An 18,942-nucleotide genomic window follows, 5' to 3' on the forward strand; every position below is an offset into this window, starting at 1 on the left:
AATGACTCAATACCGTGAATCGAAATTCGTTGACGGGAAATTATTTTTGTTTTTTCCTCCATATCTTGCATTGCTATTTTTCGCCACAAATATATTAATATTCGTTATTCTACAATACATATTCAAAGATCCATACTCAAAAAGTGTAATAGATATTGTACGTGTTTATTTAAATTTACCATTACCCTCATTGGTAGTTACCAATCCTGGAAGAATTATTTTCGGCACTACCCTCGTTACTTTCACGGTTTGCAATATAATTGTGCAGTCATACATGAATACAGCTCTGGTATCAAAAAATACCTTTAGAAATGTTGAAAATATAGAAGATTTGAATGAATTAAAATACAACGTCCATGCTCTCGAATTTGCTGTCAGGGCAATGAATCGTGCTGGTGTTAAAAATGTTACATTGTCAAATGAAATTTTTAACTGTTCTCAGCTTGGTATATATGACGCATTTGTTGATACTGAAAAAACTCTTCGAACGTTAATATCAAAAAAATGTCACATGCCGAAAAAACCGCTCATCCCAGGACTTTACCGGGTCTTCTTAAGCCGTCGTAATTGGCCTTTATTTCCAAAAGTAAATAAAAATTTACAAATTTTTTTTGAAAAAGGATTGATCACGAATGAAATTTCGAAAATTTTAATGAAGTATCGTCAACGAAAACGTGATGAACCTGATCAATATCAAGTTATGTCGATGGACCACGTGAAATATGTATTTTATATTTATATTGTTTTCAATTCCATTTCATTTATTGTTTTATTGATAGAATTGTCATTCGCGCGAATCTTACGAACAATTGCTCGAGTTTATAATCCTATTAATTAATATCATTATATTGAATTCAATTATTATTAGTCACTAGTGCCAGGATTTTTCCGTTAAATTAAAAATAATTAATAATTAGTGGTGGAAAATTTTTTATATTATGGGGAAAATATTGGACTTATAAAAAAAGTTTTCAAACAAAAGTTGTAGGAAATTTAATTTTATAAAAAAAATGTTTCTTATAAGTTTTTATTAGAACTACTAAGAGAGCCGTGATTTCAAAATTAAGATTTTCATAATCCCCCAAATTTTGAATCATTCATTATGAATCTTAATTTTTGAATTACGGTGAAAAATTTGGTCGAACAAGAAAATTATAAGAGACATTTTTTTTAGAAAATTAAATTTTCTACAACTTTTGTTCAGAGACTTTTTTACTGAGACCGATATTTTCTCCTTAATATCAAAAATTTGAAGTTTTCATTTAAAAAATAAGGCAAAAATCTTGTCCCTATTAATCACTAATGGAAGATTAAAATATACTAGAATTAAAAATACTATAATCTAAAATTATTTGTCATAACGGAAATTATAAAATGTTGAATAAATTCAATGTACTCATCCTAAAATTTGTATTTGAATGAACCGAGACCTTTTTCTCGCCAGTAGAAGAGACCGGGGAACGTTGGATCCCTCCGAAAATTTTCTTCATTTTGTAAAAGAACGGTCCGTCAAGCCCGGACAAAATTTTTTTTTTCTTAATAAATTACGACAAAACTATGATGGATTTTTTCGAGATAGATTAAAACACCTTGTGCCCAATAGCCACAAAAAATAATTAGCAGCTTGAGGGGTCGTCTTCCTCCGCACTCCCCTTCATGTTTCTATAAAAAAAAGTAGATAGTAGAGAATTTATTTTCACTTAATCGGTATACGTATGCATTTATAAAATTAGTAGTATTTCCCCTTTTTTTTTTTATTGCATGTCAAATAAGGAGCAACTAGTCATTAAAATAATTGTAAGTAACGATAAGCTAATAATTGTAAAAAAATTATTTCCACCCTTTAGTCATGACATTAGTCAATATAAACGTGTTAACTTTATAACAAGAATTATATCTGCCTGTAAAATGTTCCATCATATTATTTTTATTTTATTATTTATTACTAATTATCTCGATGCATTTCATATAAAAATACCTTCAGAAGAGATGAATAAACGAATTGATTTGATGGTAAGTAATATGTAATAGTTATTATAAAACGTCGTATTTATGTTTTTTAATTATAAATAAAATAATTTTTAGACCAATTTTATTAATAATTGTTCTCCTGATGTAAAAGCAAGTATTTTGATAACTGACTCGTCAAGAAATTCAATGTATAATAATTTTTACAAAAGTATGACTGAATCAATGATTCTACTTGACAATTCTGAAAGCTTTGGCATCCCGGTGAATCAAAAAACGCCGATATTTTGGGTTACTATGATCTTAACATCACGAATGAAAGTGAAAGAAGTTCTAGTCAATGAAACATGGAGGAATTTCAATCAATCGTTCATAATCTCAGATGGTGGCGACATTAGCAATGGATGCGACAATGCTCAGTCATTCTTAATGGAGGCTTGGAAAAATGATATACTCAATGTTATCTTCATTTGCTGGGATAATCAGACACAAATACCTAAATTATATTCTTTCAATCCGTTCAATGATTTCGCACCAAGGTCCTGGAATAAAGTTTCAATGATAACGGCATTCAACAATCATTCTTGGACCTTATTCAGCCAAATTTATAATTCTGGTAAGTAATTTAATAGTACACGGCGAGAAATTATGGTAACCATTCCTAGTACGTTTATGAAATTTCAACCCATAACATTATGGTAATAATTACCTCAAATTATTATGGGATATAAGCTCATAGTTTGTGGGAAAAGTTTCCATAGCTATAGGAGCCACTCCTTTAAAAATGATGAGTTCCTATATCGTACGGTAATCAAAATACAGTAATGATTACCGCACTCATAGGAATACTTCTTAGAGTCACGTAAGAATAAATTCTATTACATAGGAACGGTTCTTTGCCGTGTTTGGGAATAAACCTTATACATCATGGTAATCGTTACCGTGATATATAGCAACGTTTACCATGACCCTGGTGAACTTTACCATTTAATATGGTAATAATTACCACAGTGAGGAGTTTATGAATGCTGTGGTTATCATTATTGTAATGTTATGGTAATGGTTACCATAATATTGTGGTAACTTTTACCATACAATTTGGGAATGATTATTATAATATATGGTATCATTGACCATGGTAATATGGTAGCGTTTACTAAGTAGTATGATATTGATGACAACAGTAGTATGGAAACGATTACCATAACTTGACAGAAACTATTTCGACATCGTATGCATGGACATAGTTACCATAATTTGTTTAAGTGGCATCTTCCTATAAACGATTTCCAAAAAAAAGTAGTCACCATATGATATGGAAACCATTTCCGTAATGTATGGTAATTGTTATCGTAAATATTTCTCCGTGTATAACATTCATTTTGCACTAATCAATATATCGATAAAAATTTTTGTCTTCAGATAAAGCAACATGTCGGAATTTATTTTTTGATACAACTAATAATCTTGGTGGATACATTATAAAAAGTTCTTTCGTTAACAAACCACCATCTATTTCATATAAAATTATTAACGGATTAAAATTTTTCGAAGGCTATAATTATGAAATAGTTAAATTACTAATTAAGAAGTTGAACGCAGTGTTAGTTATTAATGATGAAATTGCCGAATCTTTTGGTGATTTCAAAAACCTTTCTGACAAAAGTCTAACATCGGAAATTGCAACTAACAAAATAGATTTATCAGCGGTACCATTTTTCTTGAGAAGTGTAAAGAAAAAAGCCGAGATGACTTATCCATCACAACAAACAGGTCTTTCTGTAATGACTCAATACCGCGAATCGAAACTGCTTGCCGGGCAATTATTTTCGTTCCTTCCTCCATATCTTGCATTACTATTTTTCGCCACAAATATATTAATATTCGTTATTCTACAATACATATTCAAAGATCCATACTCAAAAAGTGTAATAGATATTGTACGTGTTTATTTAAATTTACCATTACCCTCATTGGCAGTTACCAATCCTGGAAAAATTATTTTCGGCACTACCCTCGTTACTTTCACGGTTTGCAATATAGTTGTGCAGTCATACATGAATACAGCTCTGGTATCGAAAAATACCTTTAGAAATGTTGAAAATATAGAAGATTTGAATGAATTAAAGTACAACGTCTATGCTCCCGAATTTGCTGGCAGGGCAATGAAACGTGTTGGTGTTAAAAATGTTACATTGTCAATTAAAATTATTAATTGTTCTCAGCTTGGTATATATGACGCATTTGTTGAGAATGAAATAACTCTTCGAACGTTAATAACCGAAAAATGTCACATGCCGAGAAGACCGCTAATCCCAGGACTTTACCGTGTTTTCTTAAGCTGACGTAATTGGCCAATATTTCCCAAAATAAATAAAAATTTACAAACTTTTTTTGAAAAAGGGTTGATCACGAACGAATTTTCGAAAATTTTAATGAAGTATCGTCAACGAAAACGTGATGAACCTGATCAATATCAAGTAATATCAATGGATCACGTTGAATATGTATTTTATATTTATATTGTTTTGAATTTCATTTCATTTATTGTTTTATTGATGGAATTATCATTTGCGCGACTCTTACGAACAATTGCTCGAGTTTATAATCCTATTAAGTAATATCATTTTATTGTATCTATTAATTAGTATACTCATGTTAAAATTTCTATATGAATAAACGCAGACCTTTTTCTGGTCAGTAGAAGAGACTGGGGATCGTTGGATCTCTCCGAAAATTTTCTTCATTTTAAAAAAAAAACGGTCTGTCGAGCCCCGACAAAATTTTTTTTTCTTAATAAATTACGACAAAACTATGATGGATTTTTTCGAGATAAATTAAAACAACTTCCACCCAATAGTCACAAAAAGTAATTAGCAGCTTGAGGAGTCTTCTTCCCCCGGACTCCCCTTTATGTTTCTATAAAAAAAGTAGATAGTGGAATATTTACTTTCACTTAATCGGTATACGTTTGCATTTATAAAATTAGTAGTGTTCACCCTGTTTTTTTTTCGATTGCATGTCAAATAAGAAGCAACTAGTCATTAAAATAAATGTAAGTTACGATAAGCTAATAATTGTAAAAAAATTATTTCCACCCTTTAGTCATGACTTTAGTCAATATAAACGTGTTAACTTTATAACAAGAATTATATCTGCCTGTAAAATGTTCCATCATATTATTTTCATTTTATTATTTATTACTCATTATCTTGATGCATTTCATATAAAAATACCTTCAGATGAGATGAATAAACGAATTGATTTGATGGTAAGTAATATGTAGTAATTATTATAAAACATCGTATTAATGTTTTTTAATTATAAATAAAATATTTTTTAGACCAATCTGATCCATAATTGTTCTCCTGATGTGAAAGCAAGTATTTTGATAACTGACTCGTCAAAAAATTCAATGTATAATAACTTCGACAAAAGTATAACTGAATCAATGATTCTACTTGACAACTCTGAAAACTTTGGCATCCCGGTGAATCAAAAAACGCCGATATCATGGGTTACTATGATCTTAACATCACCAATGAAAGTGAAAGAAGTTCTAGTCAATGAAACATGGCGAGATTTCAATCAATTTTTCATAATCTCAGATGGCGGGAACATCAGCAATGGATGCGTCAATGCTCAGTCATTCTTAATGGAGGCTTGGAAAAATGATATACTCAATGTTATCTTCATTTGCTGGGATAATCAGACCCAAATACCTAAATTATATTCTTTTAATCCGTTCACTGATTTCGCTCCGAAGTCCTGGAATAAAGTTTCAATGATAACGGCATTCAACAATCATTCTTGGACCTTATTCAGCCAAATTTATAATTCTGGTAAGTAATTTTATAATACATGGAGAGAAATTTATGGTAACTGTTCCTAGTACGTTTATGATATTTCAAGTCATAATGTTATGGTAATAATTACTTTATATCATGAAATTTACGCTCTTAATTTGTGGGACAAGTTTTCATACTTATGGGACTAATTCTTACAAAAATGATGAAAGTTACCATTAGTACGGTTATTAAATTACGCTATTAATTACCATACTTATAGGAATAATCTCAATTTCAGGTAGGAATAAGTCCTGTATTCACATTAGAACAGTTCCTAGGTGCACATTCGAAAACACCTTCTACATCATAGTAATCGCTCCTATAGAATGTGTCAACTATTTTAATAGTGTTATGATAAACGTTACTATAGATTATGGTAATGATAACCGTAATATATGGCAATGGTTGCCGTACTATATGGTAATGGTTACTATATTGAACGGAATATAGTATAGTGCCGGATAGCTCAACTGGTAGAGCACTCGGCGCGGTACCGAAATGGTCTGGGTTCGATTCCCAGTTCGGGCTATCTATATTTTTCTCAATTTATCTATAAATTGTCTTATTGAGAATGTTTGCATGTTTCAGGTTTCCACTATATTTAAATGCTAATGAATGCCATAATATATGGCAAAGTTTACTATGTATTACGGCTATGGTTACCATATATTATAGTAATAGTCACCATAACATATGGTAATGATTACCACATAATATGGAAATGTTTACCACAGTAGTATATGGAAATGATTACAATAATTTTATAAGGAAGAATACCATATACATATTAATGGTTACCACAATTTTAAGGATGATATTCCTGTAGTATATATTTCAAAAAAAACCTGTTACTATATGATATGGGAACCATATTCTTATAATATATTGGAATTGTTACCGTAAGTTTCCTTCCGTGTATACTATTGATTTTTCACTCATAAATATACCGATAAAAATTTTCTCATTAGATAAAGCAACATGTCGGCAATTATTTTTCGATAAAACTAATGATCTTGGTGGATATATTATCAAAAGTTCTTTCGTTAACAAACCATCATCTATTTCCTATAAAATTATTAATGGATTGAAAACTTTCGAAGGCTATGATTATGAAATAATTCGAATACTTACTAAGAAATTGAACGCGGTGTTAGTAATTAATGATGAACTTCCTAAATATTTTGGTACTTTCGACATCGTCGATAACGAAAGTCTAACATCGGATATTATTACTAAAAAAATAGATTTAGCAGCGATACCATTGTTCTTGATAAGTGCAAAGAAAAAAGGCGAGATGACTTATCCATCACAACAAACAGGTCTTTCTGTAATGACTCAATACCGCGAATCGAAACTGCTTGCCGGGCAATTATTTTCGTTCCTTCCTCCATATCTTGCATTACTATTTTTCGCCACAAATATATTTATATTCGCTATTCTACAGTACATATTCAAAGACCCATACTCAAAAAGTGTAATGGATATTGTACGTGTTTATTTAAATTTACCATTACCCTCATTGGCAGTTACCAATCCTGGGAAAATTATTTTCGGCACCACCCTCGTTACTTTCACGGTTTGCAATATAGTTGTGCAGTCATACATGAATACAGCTCTGGTATCAAAAAATACCTTTAAAAATGTTGAAAATCTCGAAGATTTGAATGAATTTAAGTACAACGTTTATTCTCTCGGGCATGGTGTAACTATAATGAAACTTGCTGGTGTTAAAAGTGTTAAATCGACACTGGGACTTTTGAATTGTTCTCAGCTTGGTAAATATGAAGCATTTGTTGAGACTGAAATAACTGTCCGAACGTTAACAACCGAAAAATGTCACATCTCGAAAAAACCACTCGTCTCAGGAATTTACCTTGGTTATCCTACCCGACGTAATTGGCCGATATTTCCCAAAATAAATAGAAATTTGCAAATGATTTCTGAGAGTGGGTTGATTAAGAATGAAATTTCAAAAACTCTAATGAAATATCGTCAACGAAAACATGAAGATCCTGATCAATATCAAGTAATATCGATGGATCACGTTAAATATGTATTTTATATCTACATCGTTTTGAATTTTATTTCATTTGTTGTTTTACTTTTAGAATTTTCATTCGCGGCTCTTACGAAAAATTAATTGAGTTTTTTATCTTAATCATTAATATCATTTTATTTTGTTCAATTAGTATCAATTATTCACCCTACCTAAAAGTTCCCATAGAATCTACTCAAATGGGTAAAAAACCGCGTCGAATTCCACGGGCTTGTGTGGTTTTCCATGCGATTTTGGACCCGTTTAAGTGGATTCTATGGGAACTTTTGGATAAGGAAAGGCAGATTTCATAATATTAGAAAAGTTTTTACAGATCTAAGTACGCATGCCCCCACTCGTGTTTACATTTTTATCTGATTAGACTTAGACCTCTTTGCAATATATTTTTTTTATGTAAAAAGCAACCATATAAAAATCTTATAGTAATCTTTCCCAAGTCTTTGCTACAGACGCTGTTATTAACCCTGGTGGAAATTTTTCGGAATTGTTTGGTCGTACAAGAAAATTATGACATTTTTTTTAGAAAATTAAATTTTCTACAACTTTTGTTCAAAGGCTTTTTTACTCAGACCGATATTTTCTCCTTAATATCAAAAATTTGAACTATTCATTTAAAAAATGAGGCAAAAATCTTGTCTCTATTAATCACTAATGGAAGATTAAAATATACTGGAATGAAAAGTACTAGAATCTAAAATTATTTGTCATAACGGAAATTATAAAATGTTGAATGAATGCAATGTACTCATGTTAAAATTTTTATTTGAATAAACCCAGACCCTTTTCTCGCCAGTAGAAGAGACCGGGGAACGTTGGATCCCTCCGAAAATGTTCTTCATTTTTTAAAAGAACGGTCCGTCAAGCCCGGACAAAATTTTTTTTTTCTTAATAAATTACGACAAAACTATGATGTTTTCTTTCGAGATAGATTAAAACAACTTGTGCCCAATAGCCACAACAAATAATTAGCAGCTTGAGGGGTCGTCTTCCCCCGAACTCCCCTTTATGTTTCTATAAAAAAAAGCAGATAGTAGAGAATATATTTTCACTTAATCGGTATACGTTTGCATTTATAAAATTAGTAGTGTTTACCCTGTTTTCTTTTCGATTGCATGTTAAATAAGAAGCAACTAGTCATTACAATAAATGTAAGTTACGATAAGCTAATAATTGTAAAAAAATTATTTCCACCCTTTAGTCATGGCTTTAATCAATATAAACGTGTCAACGTTATAACAAGAATTTTATCTGCTCGTAAAATGTTCCATCGTATTCTCTTTGTTTTATTATTAATTACTCATTATCTCGATGCATTTCATATAAAAATACCTTCACAAGAGATAAATAAATTTATAAAAATAAATTTTTTTTTCTTAGTTCATAAATTTTTGAAATAAAGTAAAACTATAGAATTGTTTTTTTTTTTTATTAAATAACAATTAGTAATTAAGGTAATCGAGAGTGAACGATTTATTACACTTTAAAAATTTTTTTTCGAGTAATAGAAAACCAAAAATAGTTGTCAAGAGAAAGAAATACATTCTTAATGATGAAAACAATTTAAAAACGAAAAAAAAATTTGTTTTTTCAGAATTTTGGCAAAATGTCCACAATTTTGTTCGAAATAGGACAAAAGTAAAGTGATCTTATGGTTGAAAGCCACAAAAAATAATAATTGGCTTAGGGGGGCTGCTCTGCCCCACCCTCCCCTATATATTTCAAAAAAACCTGTTACTATATGATATGGGAACCATATTCTTATAATATATTGTAATTGTTACCGTAAATTTTTCTCCGTGTATAATATTCATTCTGCACTAATAAATATATCGATGAAAATTTTCTCTCCAGATGAAGCAACATGTCGGGATTTATTTTTTGATAAAACTAATAATCTTGGTGGATACATTATAAAAAGTTCTTTCGTTAACAAACCACAATCTATTTCATATAAAATTATTAACGGATTAAAAACTTTCGAAGGCTATAATTATGAAATAATTAAATTACTTACCAAGAAATTGAACGCAGTGTTAGTAATTAATGATAAACTTCCTAAATATTTTGGTAATTTTGACACCGTCACTAACGAAAGTCTAACATCGGAAATTATTACTAAAAAAATAGATTTATCAGCGATACCACTTTTCTTGACAAGTACAATGAAAAAAGCCGAGATGGCTTATCCGTCACTACAATCAGGTCTTTCTGTAATGACTCAATACCGTGAATCGAAATTCGTTGACGGGAAATTATTTTTGTTCCTTCCTCCATATCTTGCATTACTATTTTTCGCCACAAATATATTTATATTCGTTATTCTACAATACATATTCAAAGACCCATACTCAAAAAGTGTAATGGATATTGTACGTGTTTATTTAAATTTACCATTACCCTCATTGGCAGCTACCAATCCTGGGAAAATTATTTTCGGCACCACCCTCGTTACTTTTACGGTTTGCAATATAGTTGTGCAGTCATACATGAATACAGCTCTGGTATCAAAAAATACCTTTAGAAATGTTGAAAATATAGAAGATGTGAATGAATTAAAGTACAATGTTCATACTCTCGGGTATGGTGTAACTGCAATGAAAGTTGCTGGTGTTAAAAATGTTAAATCGACACTGGAAATTTTGAATTGTTCTCAGCTTGGTAAATATGACGCATTTGTTGAGACTGAAATAACTCTCCGAACGTTGATAACCGAAAAATGTCACATGCCGAAAAAACCACTCATCTCAGGACTGTACCTTGGTTACTCAAGCCGTCGTAATTGGCCTTTATTTCCAAAAGTAAATAAAAATTTGCAAATTTTTTTTGAAAAGGGGTTGATCACGAATGAAATTTCAAAAACTCTAATGAAATATCGTCAACGAAAACACGAAGAACCTGATCAATATCAAGTAATATCGATGGATCACGTTAAATATGTATTTTATATCTACATCGTTTTGAATTTTATTTCATTTGTTGTTTTATTTTTAGAATTTTTATTCGCGGCTCTTACGAAAAATTAATTGAGTTTTTTATCTTAATCATTAATATCATTTTATTTTGTTTAATTATTATCAATTATTAACCCTACCCAAAAGTTCCCATAGAATCTGCTCAAATGGGTCAAAAACCGCGCGCGTAGAATTCCATGGGCTTGCGTTGTTTTCCATGCGATTTTTGACCTGTTCGAGTGGATTCTATGGGAACTTTTGGATAAGGAAAGGCAGACTTCAAAATACTAGAAAAGTTTTTACAGATTTAAGTACGCATGCACCTCACTCGTGTTTGAATTTTTATCTGAGCAGACTTAGACCTCTTTGCAATATATTTCTATGTAAAAAAGCACCCATATAAAAATCTTATAGTAGTCTCTCCGTGTCTTTGCTACAGGCATTGTTACAAACCCTGGTGGAAATTTTTCGGAATTTTCTCTGAAAAACTTAGTTCTAAAGTTCAAAGACTTTTTCAAAGTTCTAAAGACTTTTTTTAGAGAAAATTTCGAAAAATTTCCACCAGGGAAGTTTAAAATTGCCAGTCTTGTACAAGACTTGAAAAAAAGCTTTACAGTTACAATCAATTGACTTGCTATCTACCTTATTTTAATATGAAGAAAGATAAATAAGAGTGCAAACGTTCCAGAAATTACCCGCTAAAATATTTTTTCTATTATTAAATTCAAAGTTTTTCTGTAAGATGGCAGTAGTTTGTTATGATCTCGTCATAACTTCATCGGTCATAAAACCGTTTTGTGAGGTAAAAAGTGGGTACTATTACTCGTCATGTGACGACGTGACCAATATACATTTAAATTCTTATTTCTCTCTTGATATTAAAGTAAATTATATTTAAATAAATATATATTATTAAAATGTATTTAACAGAAAAATACAAATCTTATAGTAAAAAATAAATTAATAAATGAAATGATTAGCTTTGTAATAAAATACATCTAAGTTATTATTTTTAAATAATAAAATAGTAATTACGAAAATTATTGTTGATTTTTATTGAACCTTCGTGTTGTATGATATGAAATTTATCGTAACGAGTAATTTATGACTAACGTTCTTTGTTTTATAATAATTATTGTAGTATTGTTACATGTTTTTGCCTAATTTTTCAAGGATTGAAACAAATTTTTCAAGAAATTGAACCAATGGGCAGAAATCATCTGCTAAATACTTCCGAAAATCAAAAATAGAAAATTACAAGACGTCGGCTAACTTCAGTATCATATTTTTAATCAATCAAAAAGAAAATCTAGTGATGTCACAGGCCGTCAGAAAACGGTATTTATGACGGTCATATTACATAAATTGAAAATACCTGTAACTGCACATCTCTATCTTACTATATATTTAGTGTTAGTGCCTGCATTTTCAAGATGGCGAGAGAATAAAATAACTGATAGCTTTATTATTAAATATAAAAATTAATTGGATAAAATTCAATTTATTTAAACACACCACCAATTTATTAAAGAAATTTTATTATATTATTTTCAATAAAATTATTTTTTTATACTATACTATGGCTCAACATACTATTCCTTTAGATATACTTGACGATTTAAGCAGGTTAGTTTTATTGTTATTTATACTAATTATTAATTATCATTACTGTATTTTTTAAAATTACTCATTGTCAATTGAAATTATTTATAACTTTTTTAAATTGTATTTTTTTTATCTGCATGGTCATTTTTTTCATGTTAAAATTACAAAAAAATATCCTACATGTACCTGAAAATCGGAACGTTTTTCGCGGAACGAAAATTAAAAAAATTAATGTAATTTGACTGCTCAAGGATTAGTTTGGGTCGGCCTGCTATTTTCGGCTGAAATTTTAGCGCGTATACGAAACTTCAAAAATCTAGATCCAGTAGTTTTTTTACTTTTCATTTTGTTTTTTTATTTTCGTTCCGATCTTCAGGTACACAAAATATTTAATGAGTGTGAATGTAGCAGACATCAGACAAATTTAAAATAATTAATTAACAGAGTAAATAATTAATAAAATTAAATTTAAATAAAATACGCGTTTAAAAAATTAAAAACTTAACAAGTGCATTTTTTATAAATAGTATTTTTTAAATTATTTACTCTGTTTATTTATAATTTTAAATTTGTCTGATGTCTGCTACATTCACACTCGTAATATTTATTATAATTGTGTTCTCATTTAAAATTTTTAAATAATAATAATATGTAATTATGAATTCTAGCCGATTTATAATAAATGTACCAGAAGACGAACGTAAAGATTTAGTACGTATATGTTTTCAAATAGAATTAGCCCATTGGTTTTATCTGGACTTTTACTGTGCTGACGAAACGAGTAAACTTAAATCATGTAATATGAAAGAATTTTCAATGCACATATTCCGTCATATACCATTTTTACGATCTCATTTACCTCATTTGGATACAATATTAGAACAATGGCGCGAATATAAACAAAGTGTGCCAACCTTTGGTGCTATTGTATTAAATGAAGATATGTCTAAAGTGCTGCTGGTACAAAATTATTGGTCGAAAAATAGTTGGGGTTTCCCAAAGGGTAAAGTCAATGAAGATGAAGATCCCTCGCATTGCGCTGTACGTGAAGTACTAGAAGAAACGGGATTCGATATTTCTAGCTTGATTGATAAAAATGATTTTATTGAATCGGTCATAAATGACCGAGTTGTCAGATTGTATATGATTTCTGGTGTTCAGAAAGACACTAAATTCCAGCCATTGACGAGAAAAGAAATAAAAAATGTTGAATGGTTCTCGTTGAATGATTTACCTAATAATACTAAAGATATGACACCAAAAGTTAAAATGGGCGTTGGGCCCAATGCCTTTTTTATGGTTGTGCCATTTGTCAGGTAATTATTATATTTTGTATTCTCTAGTAGCATTGTCTTAAGTGTTACGACGAATGTCCTTCAGCAAATTTCTTATGGTAGATTTAAACAAGACTTGAAGAAGATGTATTTCATAAGTATACTTGCAAAAGATTTCATCAAATCTTGCTTGAGATTCTTCTTAAAGACTTACGGAAATCTGTAGAAACAGTCTGCAGCAATTCTTAACCAATATGTCTACTGTATATCAATGTTAAGTCAGAGTTGCTGCAGTGTTGCTTAAGATATCGGGTTTCTTTTTCTCCGAATGACTCCAAGCTCAACACGCAATACCTATAGCTGACCCAGTAGTCCTCATTTAAATTTAAAGTGCAAGAAATTAATAATATTAGTCGATAAAATTGTATCGAATATTTAGTGAGCGCCACTGAATTTACTATGCTAATGCTGAATTGACGGATCACGAAGTAACGACGTAAGGGTGGCCATGTCCAGGTATCTTAAGCAATTCTGCAGCAAGTCTGAGCTCATGCATCCTAAGAAAGTATCTTGTCTTGAGCAAGTGTTACTACAAATTATAATACTTAAGTTAGCCGACGTCCCCTGATTAAAAGGAGCGATTTAAAACGATGGACAATGTTGAATGCCCATAAGAAGAGGGATTCAAAAGTATTCAAGGTATTCAAAAGCATTAAAAAGTATTTAAAATTTTTTATTTCGAATCGTTTTGAATCGCTTTTTTTAATCAGGGCCTAGTAAGCTTTGGATTTTTTTAAAAACAGTAAATTATAAAAAAAAAAATATTTAAAAAAATTGCACTCATAGATATTTTAATTTCCTACATGTGCATATTTTTTGATTTTTTTTTCTTTGTAATTAATTAGTAGAAAAAAAAATTCAAAAATTATTAATTGTCTGCTAACTTCAGGATCATCTACAGATTTACTCAACGTATCTTACGGAAGTATCTTACCTCAGACTTGTCCAAGACTGATGATGCAGACTTGCTGAAGACTGAAGATACTGATTTACGTAAGATTTCCTTAAGAATGCTACTAGGGTTTAAATATTAGGTTAAGATAATTGTTGAAGATCAGAGAAATTGTCTAAAAAAAGTTGGTTCGAAATACAATATTTAAGAAATTAAAACTTGTTTGATAGACGGTTTCTTTGAAAGCACTTTTTTTATTTAATTTTCTATAAAATTGCATCGTTAATTTCTATTACATAAAATTTAAATTATTAATTATTGTAATGTTTCATTTTACAGACGAATGAAACGTTGGGTTTTTGAAAAACAACAACGGGAAAAACAATTGTCGAAACGTAACAGGCATAAATCACTTGGTGATGTTGAAACTATTAAAAATAAACGTCAACAATCATTACAGGTAATTTATATTAATTATATTGTGTTACGAGTCCAATAGCTTATATTTTCTAGTGGATGAACAATAATTATTTATTTGGATAATTAAAAAAAAAAATTCAATATTTTATGTACCTGAAAATCGAAACGTTTTTCGCGGAACAAAAATAAAAAAAAATCAATGAAAAGTAAAAAATCTACTGGATCTGAATTTCAGAAATGTTTCGCACTTCACTCGAAAATTGCAGACCACCCCCAAATATCCCTTAAGTCACCTTTGGACTCAAATTATTTTAATTTTCGATGCGTAAAAAACGTTCCGATCTTCAGGTACATAATATTTCACAATTATATGAGTAACATTTTTTGATACAATTTAAAAATTTCCTCGGATTTTTAAATTTTTATATTCAATCATTTTTTATTTTTTATTTTTACTTCTGATAATTGATATTTTCTTTCTATATTTTCAAAAAATATTCAAATGAATTTTGACGAATTTTTTTTTAACGAAAATCTAAAATTTAAAAAATATTCATTTTAGAGACAGCTATTAATTTTCTTTTTCTTTTTTCCAGACAAATACAATTGAATCAAAAAATCAACGTCAGTCAAATACTTCCCCAGCACGCAATCGTCGGCAAGCTAATTCCAAAAGTACAATAAAAAATAATCCAACCGATAATATCAATAGTAATAGCAGTAATAATAATAATAACAGTAGTAGTAAAAATTTAACAAAACAAGCAATAAAACGTAATTTATTCGGTGATAATGATACTAATAAGTCAATTAAAAAATCACCTAGTGCATTAGCTAAACAATTAAGAGACAGTCCTCGTGAATTTCATTATTACAAGCAAATAAATACTATTGAAAAACAATCTGATAGTGACGGTAATTATTATCATTATTTTTTCATTAATTAATTGATTAACAAATTGACTATAATTAATAAAAATATTTGTTTTTAGGCAACGAGATAACTAACGAAAATATCGAGTCATATTTCGCACAATTGAAAATAAATTCCGATGATAATGTGTTTGAGAGTGACGATTACTGTAAATTCAATTACAAATCATGTGCATGGGCACAATTCAAATTTGATAAGCAGGCGATATTAAATTGTATTGCTAATCGAGTATAAATTTATTAAATTAAATTGAATTTTTTTTTTTACATTATTTTTAAATAACTTTTCAAATTAACAAAGAAATGAAAATATTTTTATTAAGTAAGTATATTATTTTAGTAAATACATGTGATATTTATTGAGTAAATTACCCGTAATTCGATATCTTTATTATTTTGTGTAATAACTTTATGATCTCAGAGCTGGTAGTTTATTATAATTGTATAATAATATTTTGTCTTTGTTATTTCAGTTCATAAATTATCGTTTTATGTAAAAAAAAACAAAAAAAAAATTGTATTTTGTTTAATTAATATAAAATATTTTTTAATTTTAATCAGTCATTTATTTTGTTAATAATTTAATTATTAATTTGATTTTTTTCAAAGTGGAAACAAAAAATTTTTTTAATTTCAAATAGTTCATGAAAAAATCTGTGATTTAATCTCTGGAAATTTCTCAGATTTCTACTCTCCTACGGCTGCCCAATTTCAAATTCAGTAGTTGACAAAAATAAAATTTATCGAAAAAACGATCAAAGATATTTTAGTTGCTCTACTGGTTTTGTATTTTTTTTCTGTCACACTCGAGTCGACGAACAAAACTGCCGTTGTTGCAGTTGTACAGTAATTAGAAGTTTTGTCAAATTTTTTTTCGCAATTGAATGGGAACTTTCAATAACTTGCACCGACGATCATCAGATTAAAAAGTAATTACTCAAGCCTTAATATACAAGTTTCTTTTTTATAAAATGTATATTGAGTTGTGTGAAAAATTCCTTACCATTAGAACAAAATATTGACTTAGAAATTTTTAAGTTCCTGAATTTCGAAATTAATCAAGCGCCTGATTTTAAAGAATTAAAACAAGTGACAAAAATTGGTATTCATAATGATTAATATAAAAAAAAAATTTTTTCAAAAATCGAAAAAAATTATAGCCATGAATGTCCCACGACCAGACTAGGCGTAAAAGCTATGTAAAAGATTGTAGTTTGTTATAAAAAATTTTCAAATGAATCAAAATGTGCATCAGCTTAAAAAAAAAAGATGTCAAGTTTAAAACTTGAAAATCACATAGAAAAATGCTTTTAAAAACTTGTAAGTAATTTTTTAAGTTATGCAAAAAACCAAAAAGATCAATTTTTGAACGGGTAATAGAAAATATCTCAAAATTTACCAGGAAGAGTTTTTTGATGGGTACTAAAAAATATAAAAAAATTAAAATCAAAAATTAAAATTTTCCGAACAGTCCGATTTCATATGGAATGCGCCATATATTATATAGATCAATAAATTACTCACAATTTTGATTAAATCTCAAATTTAAAAATCAGCCCGCGAATATTTAAATATTTGAAATGAATAAATAATTATTTTACTTATCTTATTTAATTTAAATTATTCAGATAATGATATATATATATATATATATATATATATATATATATATATATATATATATATATATATATATATATATATATATATATATATATATATATATATATATATATATATATATAAATTTAGAATATAACATAACCTAAAATTTTGTTCTTGTCATTGTCTATTTTTATTTCCGAAGAGTTGTTAAAAAAACAAATTCTCATTGAATATTAACATATTTATTTTTTTTAGTAGCTCATTAAAATGTCTGGATCTAATAAAACATTTTGTGATGATATGCGTAAAGCAACTAAAGAAATTCATGCAATAAGTGATGCATTAGTTAATGCTAAATTGGCATTAGGTAACTAATAATAAATAGATTTATATCAATTAGTAATTAATTAATGTAAAAAATTGAATTCATTTGTTCAGGATTACACAATAATAAAATATGGGCTGATGGACTACTGATATTCTATGAAATATTCAAATTTTTAGAAGAATCAATTGACAAAAAAATTCACAGTAAAATTGAATGTTTTCAATTTTTATATGATTTAAAACGATCCCAAGCTATTCAAGACGATTTGAATTATTATTTAAATAAAGACTGGCTAAAAAGTTATAGCCCAAGGTAAATAATTACTAATGTTTCATGTAAAAAAAAATTTGTTGATATTAATTTTATTTGTGAAATTAATTAGTTGATTTTTTAAAAATTAATTACAGACCCGCAGTAATTAAATACATAGATCATTTAAAAAAATTACAAAATGATAATCCTATACTAATAATTGCATACATCTATCATCTGTACATGGGTTTATTGAGCGGTGGAATAATACTTCGTAAAAAACGACAACTAGTGAAAAAATTGATGATATTTAATACTGGCGACGACAAATTAGAAGGCAACCGTGTGACAGATTTTGGGGAATTAAGTATTTATGAATTAAAAAAAAAATTACGGAAAACGATGAACGAAATTGCTGATGATCTAGATGACGATACCAAACAAAGTCTTATTGACGAAAGTAAACAAGTATTTATTTTAAACAATCAAGTCATACAAAGTGTACAAGGTGTCAATGCTGTAATATTTAACAAATTTATTCCTATTATTATTTTTATTATTGCGCTTGTTATATTGTTATATATTTTTAGAAATAAAATTTAATTTTTTACCCATTCCTTCTCTATAATATTTTTCTTAAATTTAAAAATATTACATTCAAATATTTCCCGCGTAAAAAATTTTTAATGGGCCTTATTACCCCAAAATGTCTATATTGCCCCTTAGTGAAGTCTAAAATAAAATAATTTA

The 18,942-nt window shown here is 28.6% G+C and overlaps 2 protein-coding genes across 3 annotated transcripts; both read left to right on the forward strand.

Annotated features, from left to right (window-relative positions):
• Window positions 1-12,234: 12,234 nt before the first annotated feature.
• Window positions 12,235-16,447, forward strand: LOC130673419 (m7GpppN-mRNA hydrolase). Its single transcript, XM_057478410.1, has 5 exons — window positions 12,235-12,449; window positions 13,097-13,744; window positions 14,994-15,114; window positions 15,671-15,989; window positions 16,067-16,447. The coding sequence occupies exons 1-5, from the start codon at window positions 12,403-12,405 to the stop codon at window positions 16,240-16,242; spliced, it is 1,311 nt and encodes a 436-aa protein (XP_057334393.1). The 5' UTR covers window positions 12,235-12,402; the 3' UTR covers window positions 16,243-16,447.
• Window positions 16,448-17,768: 1,321 nt separating this feature from the next.
• Window positions 17,769-18,807, forward strand: LOC130673202 (uncharacterized). Of its 2 annotated transcripts, none has more exons than XM_057478154.1 (3): window positions 17,769-17,979; window positions 18,051-18,252; window positions 18,348-18,807. In XM_057478154.1, exons 1-3 carry the CDS (start codon window positions 17,880-17,882, stop codon window positions 18,793-18,795), a joined length of 750 nt encoding a protein of 249 aa, XP_057334137.1. In that variant the 5' UTR covers window positions 17,769-17,879; the 3' UTR covers window positions 18,796-18,807. The 2 variants fall into 2 exon arrangements, with proteins under 2 accessions (XP_057334137.1, XP_057334138.1); XM_057478155.1 differs by having other exon boundaries at window positions 18,323-18,459.
• Window positions 18,808-18,942: the final 135 nt, after the last annotated feature.

The sequence above is a fragment of the Microplitis mediator genome, chromosome 8 (genome assembly GCF_029852145.1).
Source record: "Microplitis mediator isolate UGA2020A chromosome 8, iyMicMedi2.1, whole genome shotgun sequence".
Classification (NCBI taxonomy): domain Eukaryota; kingdom Metazoa; phylum Arthropoda; class Insecta; order Hymenoptera; family Braconidae; genus Microplitis; species Microplitis mediator.